General features: G+C 30.0%; 1 protein-coding gene across 2 annotated transcripts; it reads right to left on the bottom strand.

Annotated features, from left to right (window-relative positions):
- Positions 1–596: 596 nt before the first annotated feature.
- On the bottom strand, positions 597–4,220 carry LOC117167730 (ras-related protein Rab11A-like). Of its 2 annotated transcripts, XM_033352878.1 has the most exons (4): positions 4,202–4,220; positions 2,084–2,211; positions 1,514–1,969; positions 597–1,119 (listed from the first exon to the last, which is right to left on the bottom strand). In XM_033352878.1, exons 3-4 carry the CDS (start codon positions 1,928–1,930, stop codon positions 988–990), a joined length of 549 nt encoding a protein of 182 aa, XP_033208769.1. In that variant the 5' UTR covers positions 1,931–1,969; positions 2,084–2,211; positions 4,202–4,220; the 3' UTR covers positions 597–987. The 2 variants fall into 2 exon arrangements, 1 of the variants encoding a protein (XP_033208769.1); XR_004466428.1 differs by lacking the exon at positions 4,202–4,220 and having other exon boundaries at positions 597–848; positions 938–1,969; positions 2,084–2,205.
- Between the last annotated feature and the right edge of the window lie 6,725 nt (positions 4,221–10,945).

A 10,945-nucleotide genomic window follows, 5' to 3' on the forward strand; every position in this document is an offset into this window, starting at 1 on the left:
CATTTTTAATACGCAGTTCAAAGTAAAAGCCTACTATCACCATAGTATCTGTTATTGTTAAACAAAAGTAGAAAGTTATTATTTAAACTAATACAGATGGGAACATTCGGTGTTCTACTTTAAGTTTCTGACATACAATTTGACAAGCTTCTCGATGGTTATTACCGTTTCTAACAAATGTATGTGCTTTCGATAGTTTAAGAAAATTAAAAATTAAAACTCAGAATATTCCAAAACATGTATCCTCAGACATTTTAATTCAATATTGATGTATTTTAATTAATATCTATGAAATCCGTAAAATTACCATTATATTTTAAAGGATTAGAAACTAGAAACTATAATCTTTCTTTGAATATATATTTCATCAAAATCTGAGAATGCACGGTTTGCGATATTCTGACTTTTAATTATTAGTTTTAAAGAACTTTAAAAAGAACATACATATTTTTGAGAAATGATTATAAACATCTTAAAACTGGTTAAATTCCCTTGCTTGTCAAAATTCCATTAATAAAATTCATTCACTGGTTCAATAAAGTTAAATCCAAAATAAAAGTTATTAAATAAATAATTTTTTCGTGTTTCAATTTTTCTTTCATAAAAAATAATCTTTTCTCTCTTAACAATACAATCAAAAATAATATTGCAATTTTTCCATACTAATTAACAGATTTAGGATTTAAGAAATAATAAGTTCGTGAAAAACTTACTTTTAATCTGATAAAATACGTGTCGTTTAATTAATCAATAATTAAGTATCACGGGATTTTCCGTAAAAGTAACCGGTCAAGTAAAGCATTACGGCTAGTATTACGGAATTTTCTGTAACGTTAGCCCTGAACGAGCTGTAAAAGGGGGTTATAGAATTAAAGAAAATTCTGCTATTGATGGCTAATAAAATATCAATAAGGATTAAATTACATGTTTAACTAACCTTTTTTTAATGATAATAGGTACTGTGTTAACTACTCAGAGACTGTAAATTCAGCTCATTGTGAGAAAATAAGTCGACTTTCTGCTGCCCAATTTTTCGTTTTGGACTGTACACTTTGAAATCCGGATTACACAGAATCTTAGGCCCTTCGTAAATTTTGCTCCTGTTGTTACATTTGTTTCCTATATTAAGAAATACCAATCAATATCCTAGAATACAAAACATTTTAGTGTACAAGTATCATTTACGATACTTGCTGCAAAAAAATACTAATTTCTTTTACTGTTATCGTACGAAACCGCTAGATTGGAAATATATTTTCAGTAATTTTAACCAATTATGTGCCTCTCTAGATATAATTAAAATGGAAAGTTATTTAAAATATTTCAAACTGTTTATCTTATTCTTTTGAAATAGTGTTTTCTATTTCATATGATTTTTAATGACAAAATACTAGCAGTTCCTAAGTCGAATGATAACATTTTTCAATCACAATGAGCATGAAATTTGGGTAAAATATACAAATTAGAAAAAAAGAAAATTGTGCAAATACAGCTATTTACAAGAGCACTTCACTCTTTTCTGGATTTTGTTGCGATTTTGTTCATTTAACAACTTCAGCACCTGGTCACGACTTTTATCAACAGGTCGTGAGCAGTCATAGACTTTCATGTTTGTACTTCTCCCTTCATTTATTAATCGAACTAAACCAGCAGCCGCGGTTTGAAAAACTTCGTCGATCCCTATATCCTGCAAGGCTGAAGTTTCGTGATATGAAGCTCCAATTAATTCAGCATATTTTTGTGCTTCATCTTCTGAAACTTCTCTTTGATCGATTAAGTCGATTTTATTCCCAATGAGAGCTAAAACTACATTTTCATTAGAGTGCTGTCTAAATTCGTGAAGGACTGATTTTATGTGTGTGAAAGTCGCATATTTGGTCAAATCAAAGATCAATAAAACTGCGTTTGCAGCTCGATGATACATTGGCATTATTGATTTGAATCTTTCTTCGCCTGCTGTATCCCAAATCTGAAATATATCATATTCTATAACATTCTTGTATTTTCTATTTGTTTCCAATAAATATACTAGAAACTGAAGAATAAGATCTTCGAGGAGAAGTGATAAATTAGTTTAGCTTACTTGTAATGTGATTTTAATATCCCCAACATCTATTTTGCACCAAAGAAAACATGCTCCTATTGTTTGTCTATAAAAGGGATCGAATGCTTTATCGATATACCTTTTAACAATACATGTTTTTCCAACACCTGGATAAAATGTGTTTATATTATTCTATTATTTCAGATGTAGTTTTTAATTTGAGTATACAAGTATATTATACATATTTTATACTAATTTATTGTTTATTAGATAAATACATTCGTAATTCATATCATTCAATAATTGAACATATTCAATAATTAAGTATTAAATCGGATAATATGAGTGAATGCATTATTATGTCGTCAACTGCCATTTGAAAAGAACCGGAAGATAATAGTTTAATCATGTCTTGTATGGGAGCATCCATAAATTACGTAACGCTTTTTAAGGGTGGGTGGGTCAGAGCGCCGATGTTATGCTAGCGTTACTCCGGATAGTGTGATCTGTTCGCAAAACGTTAAGTAAAGTTAAAAAAATTACATATTTGCCTTGATTCTCCCAGAAATTAAATTTCTTTCCGATCTACGTGCTTTACTCTCTGTCTGTGACTCATGACTCCACAATTTTATCACTATACCCAAACCCATTGACACTGGCTCGAGAAGCGTATTGTTTAGCTTAAGATAATTCTTTCAAAACAAAATGTGTTAAGTCCCGACTGAATTGTATTTTGAGCTTCAGGGCCTATTTCGGATAGTAACAAAACGAGGCCAGGAATTACTAGTCCAAAAAGACAAAGAAGCAGAGAATGTTGAATGGGTTGACGTGGATAACTTTGAAAATTCGGATATGCCTAATAACGATCCTCAAGTATCTACAATCCCCCATATTGATAATTTAGAGGCATGGATGGAAAATGCATTTGAAGAAGAAGAAAGTTCTGTCAATATTACAGTTTAGAAATTTTTGTAGGCTTCGAATATTCTGTATAAATAACAAAATGAAAATATATTATGAAATAATTTTAGCACGAGGAATATAGTTTTTTCTTTATTCTAACAAATTAATGAAGCAATAAAAGTTTGTTATAGATACAAAAAAAGTTTGGAAACGTTACGTTATGTTGTCGGTAGGGTGGGGTAGTAGCCACGTGTTACGCACCTGTTACAGAAGACTGGGTGGGACATGAAATTTAAAAATTTAGCGTTACGTAATTTATGGATGCTCCCTATACACAAAGAGAAAATATATCACAAGAAGGCCATTTTTTCCGTAGTAAACTTACTTCCTAAATAAAATGAAATATTTTTTGGGGAATAATCAACAAGATACTTCAGGATTTTAAAAATTAGAAATGAATTTTTGACCCATAAAATATCTGTGATTTGATATAGGGGTGAACAAAAATTTCAACTTATATCTCAATAACGTTGCCATAATAAAAAAAATTGCATACCTTTATTTAAAGATAAGCACATTTGTCTCTAGATTTCTCAAGAGAATGCTAGGCTTATAAAATGACCTTTTATTGACTTGTTTTTCTGTGATTTTTACATTTAAATTAACTCATCATTAGTATTAATATACGCCAATCCGAGGCAAACGAATTTTCTAAATCCGAATTAGTAGAAATTTCACTAATTATATTAGTAGCATTGTGTTTCACTGCTAAATTAGTAATTTTATTACCTTTTAATAAATGAAGTTGTGAGATTTATGATACTAAATCAATAAACGAAGCTTTTTTGCTCACTGCTTAGTAGTATTCTAACTTGCATTAGTAATTTAATAAGAAACAAAGAATTGCTAGGGGAACCTTAAATTATTTTTTTAAAATGCTTTATGCTAGTTTCTGAGCTTTAATTGAGAAAGACTAATGTTTTTTAACTTATATTGCAAGTTTATATTATTATATTGTTAAAAAAATCGTGTATTAAGGATCAAATATTTAAAATTTAAACGGCCCAGACATTTTGCATATCCAAAAGAAAACATAGCAGTCCTTTTTGAAGTGTAATTTAATATAATTAGTATATTAATGTAATTTAGTGACTTAATATAACTTTACTGAGTTATGTACATAGTATATAAATTAAAATTTATACTAGTATAGTATACTGATGAAAACTAAATTTAAGGGCACGTGGTACTTACAAAATTATCGATTTTACAAGTTTTAGGTTCCCCCGGCTTTTTTCCTAGAAATAATAAATATTTTGTCTTAAAAATGTGGGACATGATAGCCAACATGCTAACGGACTTCCCCGTACACTTTTTTGTCCCTGGCGGACTGAGGGAATAAAATGGAGCCTCTACAAAGTACCCGTAAAGACCCCATTGGGTCCCCATTCGGTTCCTTTTTTAAAAACTCAAAAAACAGCAAATCAACTTTTAAATGGTTGAAATTCGGAGTCTACATTAAAAAGCCCTATAGAAGGTCACGCAATAATCGCAATAGTTTTTTTTTGAAACGTTAAAACGTTTAAAAAAATATAAGACATATAACAGGTCTATCAAGCTAGCACCTCCACAAACGAAATTCCCAAATTTCTTTATGCTGACTTGAATCAAGCCAGCACCTCCACCATATAAAAATTGAAAGAAAAAAAAATCAAACACGTCGGAATTTTGGGCTTCTTTTGGGCTCTTAAACATACCAACAACTAATTTCCAAAAACCACCCCTACTAAATATGAAACCACCCCCTATGTAAAAAATCAAATTCGGAAAAAACAAAGAACACCAGAATTTTAGGCTTATTTTGGGCTCCCGAATGCATGAAAACAAAAAAATACAAAAAACTACCCCCATTTTCAAAAAACCACCCCCTTGCAAAAAAAAAAATTGCAAAATCCAAAATGCACTAGGTTTTGGGCTCATTTTAGAGTCTCAAATGCACTTAACATTAATTTAGAAAAACCACCCCTGTGTACAAAAACACCAACCTAATAATAAAAACTTAAACCTTGATGTTGGCATTTTTGAACAGCCCAAAAATCAGAGACTCCATTTCAACCGTAAAATTCGAAAAATATCAGAGACTATAGTAACACTGTAATATTCCGAAAAAGATTGGTTTGCACAAAATTATGTTTGATTGTTAAAAACGACTGTTTTTTAACGTCAAGTGTTGATGACCAAAAATCGGAGTGAGTATTTTTAAGAAACCCAATAATCATAAACTCTACTGACAATGGAAAATTCTCAAAAATATTAATTTTTGACAAAGTCATATGTATGCGGTAGAGAAGGGTTGATTTTATACGTTAAGGGTTAAAGCCCAAAAATCGGACTGGGTATTATTGAGGAGCCCAAAAACTAGAGACTCTACTGACACTGGAAAATTCTCAAAAATATTAATTTTTGACAAAGTCATATGTATGTGGTAGAGAAGGGTTGATTCTATGCGTTAAGGGTTGAATCCTAAAAATCGGAGTGGATATTTTCGAGCAGCCCAAAAATCAGATACTATATTAACACTAGAAAATTGTCAAAAATATTATTTTTTGAGAAAGTCATATATACGTGGTAGAGAAGGGTTGATTTTATACGTTAAGGGTTGAAGCCCAAAAATCGGAGTGGATATTTTCGAGCAGCCCAAAAATCAGAGACTACATTAACACTAGAAAAATGTCAAAAAAAAATTTTTTTTACAAAGTCATATATAGATGGTAGAGAAGGGTTGATTTTATAAGTTAAGGGTTGAAGCCCAAAAATCAGATACTACATTAACACTAGAAAATTCTCGAAAACATTATTTTTTGACAGTCATATATACATAGTAGAGAATTGTTGATTTTATAAGTTAAGGGTTGAAGCCCAAAAATCAGAGTGGGTATTTTCGAGGAGCCCAAAAATCAGAGACTCTGCTGACACTAGAAAATTCTCAAACATATTAATTTTTGAAAAAGTCATATATACGTGGTAGAGAAGGGTTGATTTGCGACGTTAAGGGTTGGATCCCATGAATTAAAGTGAAGCCCAAAATTCGGAGTGGGTATTTTCGAGGAGCTTAAAAATCGGAGACTACATTTATATTGGATAATTTTCAAAAACATTATTTTTTCATAAAGTCATGTGTACGTGGTAGAGAAGGGTGGATTTTATACGCTAAGGATTCAAGCCCAAAAATCAGTGCTGGTATTTTTGAAGAGCCCAAAAAGCAGCCTCCAGTTACTCTGTGAAGTTAAAAAAAAGATTATTTTTTTGACAAAATCATCATTGTTTGAGCGCAAAAATCGGTGTTACCGCTTACCGGTAAAAAAAACAGCTCCATGTTAACAGGCAATTATGACGTTCAAAAATAATCTTTTTTGAATTTGACAGTGTTACAAGAGACTCTGCTTATTGGGCAGTGCAAAAATATTAACACCGATTTTTGGGCTCAAACAATGATGATTTCCTCAAAAAGTAATCTTTTTTGAATTTGACAGTGTCACTGGAGACTACATTTTGGGCTCTTTAAAAATATCAACACTGAATTTTGGGCTCCAAACCTTAACGTTAAAAAACAGCCCCATGATGACAGACAACTATGTCCTTGTAAGAAAAATTTTTTTCAGAATTTTCCAAAGTTATTAGAGTCTCTATATTTTTCGGCTCGTCAAAAATACCAGCACTGATTTTTGAGGGTTAATCCTTAGCGTATAACAAATTTTATTTTGCACAATTTCACGCATGTGTGTATTTCGAGGTTATGTGTATTACAATTCTCTCCCATAATTATTCTTAAGTGCTACCAACAGCATTGGTACGACAGAGACCTACATTATCGGAATGACAAAGAGCTGAAAAGAATCCTAACCTCAAAATAGTGCACATGAATAAAAATTTTATTTAGCACAATACATTTTTTTGTTATTATACCTCAAAAAAGAATTCAGGGACGTCCGTTAGGATATTTTGTGGCATTTCTGAATTCAGTTTAAAGAAATTTTCATTTTTGTGGCAAATAATCCGGGGGAACTATACCCGTTTGACCACACGCGACGAAGCATCACATGCCCTTAAGGAAGTCGGATATAAATGAAGGGATTTTTGAAAAAGCATGTAAGTAATTTAAAAAACAACATTTTGGGAGAGTGCAAAAGCGTTTAAAAATTGAAATATTGAAATTAATATAATTTTATGAACTAGTTTTTCGAACCAAATACTTGAATTATAACAAAATAAAGAAGTTTCAACACAGAAGATTAATTTTGTGCCAAAAAGATGAAGTTTCAACAAAAGAGTTAAGTTTTGAAACTGACATACATTTTTAACCCAAAATTGACACGCTAAATTTTTACTTTAAAGAGTTGATTTAAAAAAGCGAATTCTCAATAATTTAAATTCAATCAATAAACGCGAATTTTCAACCAAATAAATAATTTTCTACAAAATCGATGAATTTTTTTATTATATTTTGAACCAAAAGTTTCAACGAAATACAACATGAATTGTAAAGCAAGTTGCTGAAGGTTGAAGCCAAAAGGATCAATTATCTTCAAAAGAGTTGAATTTTTAACCCAAATATATGTTCAAATAGGTGAATTTTCAACCAAATAGTTGAATTTTTAGCTAAAAAGGATACATTTTCAACAAACAATAGGAACGCTTAATTTACAGTTTAAAAAATTAATTTAAAAACAATGGAACTTTCAAAAAGCTGAATTCAACAAAAAATGACGAATTATTAATAAAATACGTTATTTTTTTACAAAATAGTTGAATTTCAAAATTATAAACGATCAGTATTCAAGCAGAGGTTGAAAAGTTAAATTTTTATGTAAAAAATTAATGTTTAACACACAAAAAAACAAGGAAGTTTTAACGGAATACGTCGATTTTCAACCCAATTGTTGACTTTTAAAGCAAAAAGATGAATTATCTACAAAAAAGTTGAATTTACAACCTGAAAGTACTTTCAGTCAAATAGTTTTATTTTCTACTAAATTTTGGATTTTTAACCAAAAAGGATTGATTTTCAACCAAGAAGATTAATTTTCTAACAAACAAAAGAATTTCAACAAAAAAGTTCAATTTTCAACTAGAAAAGATCAATATATTTATTATTTGAAAAATTTCAAATTTTAGAAATGGATTTTAAAAGATTTCAAATCATTTAAAAGAGTTCAAGATATTTTTAATAAATTTAAGAGATTTTAAGTAATTTGAAAGAATTTTAAAGGAGTTTCAGTAGAATTTAAATGAGTTTTAAGATTTACAAGTAATTTTAAAATATAAATAAGGTTTTTGAATTCCTTAAAGTCTGTTCAATCTCTTAAAATCACCGGAAATTTGTTAAAATCCTTCAAAATCTATTCAATTTCTTAAAATATATATTGATTTCTCTGAAATATTTTTAAATCTCCTAAAATATATATTTTTATTTAGTTTAAATCTTCTTTGACCACCTGAGCCTAAATTATATACTAATATTTTTTATTATTTTGGAATCACTTGAAATTTTTCGAACTCGTTTTAAATTCATTTAATATCCTAATTCTAAAATCTTTGTATATATATTATCATAGGCGTAACAATATTTTTTATTAAACGGATCAAAAAAATGTATCAGGCGGCCCTGAACAGATATAGCTTATATTTCAGATTTTTTTATAGCGTGCGATTACAAATAAATAGCGTTGTGATTGTGCAATAGAAAATAATTGTTAACTTAAACTTGTTAACAAATATTTGAGTATCATGGTAATAATAATATTACAGAACATTAACTTTTTCGGCGAAAAAGCGGTTATCATTTTTATAGAACTGTTCTCTATATTTTTGAGACTACTGAAAATTTAAGTCCTCTAGCTTTGAAGTTTAAAAATAAAGTAAAGAAAAAATGGTATCTTAATGAAAGAGGGATCATTTTGAAGGTGCAAATGTTGTACGATAATAAGCCGAAAGCAATACTCCAAATAAATTTCTACCCAACATGTGCCTCCGAGCCTCTGTCGTATTTTAAAAATTTTTCGATTGCAATCTGTTCAGAAATGTTTAAAGTATCACCATGCATCTTTAAATATGTTTCCTATTATTTTTCCAATAAAAAAGTATGATCCAAAGTTCACTACCTTTAAAAGCTATCAAATTTCCTTACTTTTCATCAGATTTTCAGATCTGTAAACTATAAAAAATATTTAGGAATATTAATTTTCGGCTCATTATCGTGCAACATTTGCACCTTTAAAATGATTCCTCTTTTATTAAGATACCATTTTATCTTCACTTTTTCAACGTCAAAACCACCCAAGTGCAAATTGCCGGAGCTGAATACACGACCCAGTGTTGGTCCAATTTTGGCAGCCAAAGGTCGGCTAAAGTTGTTGGGCCAATATCGGGATTTTAATCGGCCCAGTGTTGAGCCAGTGCTGGCAGCCTATATTGGCTATTTATATTTGCCGATCCTCCACCGATGCTTGGCCCAGTATCGGCACTTTATTGCGCCAAGTCTCACTTTTAGCACCTATTAAACAAATCTTACACGAAAGATAAAAAAAAAAATTTTTGAAAAATTTTCAAGGATCACGATGAAATTTGTTAAGTTTTGTCATTAAAAATTTTTAATGTTTATGAAAAGTTGCATTTCCTGGCATTGTAAGCGATTAAAATTATTTATTTAAAAATTATTGTATTGATATTCCTGTTAACAGTTCGTATATTTTACATTTACACAACGTCGCATAATAATAAATAATTAGAAAAAGAGAGCTTCAAATTGAGTTCTTTAACTTTTCCGAACTGCACCTTATGAGGATGGCTTTTTCACAGAGTGTCAACTTTTCGGATTAGCTCAGTGTTTAGCACTCCCGACTGCTAGGCGATACATTTAGATATATAGATTTAGGTTCAATACCCCGTAGTGTTAGAAATTTTATTTGTAATATAATGTTCAAAATGTAATATATGTATTGAATCTAAACAGGACCATATTAATATTTATATTTAAAGTACTCGAAATCAATTACTATTTATTTTTTAAATACCTTTTTTTCATATCCTTAGACCTTAGACTATAGCTGTATTGTTACCCAGTGTTGGGCCGACAATGGCAGCCAAACCTTGGCTGCCAAGTGCAGGCGATAGTTATCATTCCGTCGTTGGCGCAATAATGGCAGCCGAGCTTCGAAAATATTTTTGCCGACTATGGGCCAATGTTGGGTCGTATGTGACTTCGCATTTGGGCAGAGTACTCGAATTTTCTCGCCGATTAGTCTACGTTTTTCGTATCATGCCTTTTAATTGAGATTACGTCACCTCGGCCTTTCAATTATATGATATATAAATAAAATAAAATTGTTTGAATGATAAATATTTGGTTAAACATTTACAAGTATTGTTAGAAAACAAACTAGGACTTAAAAATATTTAAATCTTTTGAAAATTTGGTAAGATAAAATGTTTTTCCTGCCTTTTTTAGGTTAACCATATAATTGAAGAAAAACGTATTATTTAAATAATTTTAAAAGTATTGAGACAAAGTATTTTTTTGTTATAATTGATTGAAGTACTCACAACGCCTAGCAAATACGTTTATTTCACGATTTACCTAAAAAACAGATGTTGAGACAAATAATAATTGTTTAAACAATTGAAAATTTGTTAAAAAAATACTAGGATATTTAACGTTGACGGTTAATAATTACACAGGCCCACAAAAAAAACAAAAGTGTCTGTGCAATTGACCAGACCTATATATTCTTATGTATTTTTCGACGCTGAATCCGAATTTGCAATAAAAAAGTAGGGTCCAGCTACTTTTTTATGGGGTTTTGCTCGAAAAACCTCATTTTTTACGGTTTTTTCGTGGTTTTTTTTTTAATAAAAAAAAATAAAGAAAAATTTTATTTTTTTGACTTCAGAATCGAATTCTACGGGAAAAAATACATCGAAAACCATGTTTTGATTTTT

Source organism: Belonocnema kinseyi, chromosome 2, assembly GCF_010883055.1.
Source record: "Belonocnema kinseyi isolate 2016_QV_RU_SX_M_011 chromosome 2, B_treatae_v1, whole genome shotgun sequence".
NCBI classification, from domain to species: Eukaryota; Metazoa; Arthropoda; class Insecta; order Hymenoptera; family Cynipidae; genus Belonocnema; species Belonocnema kinseyi.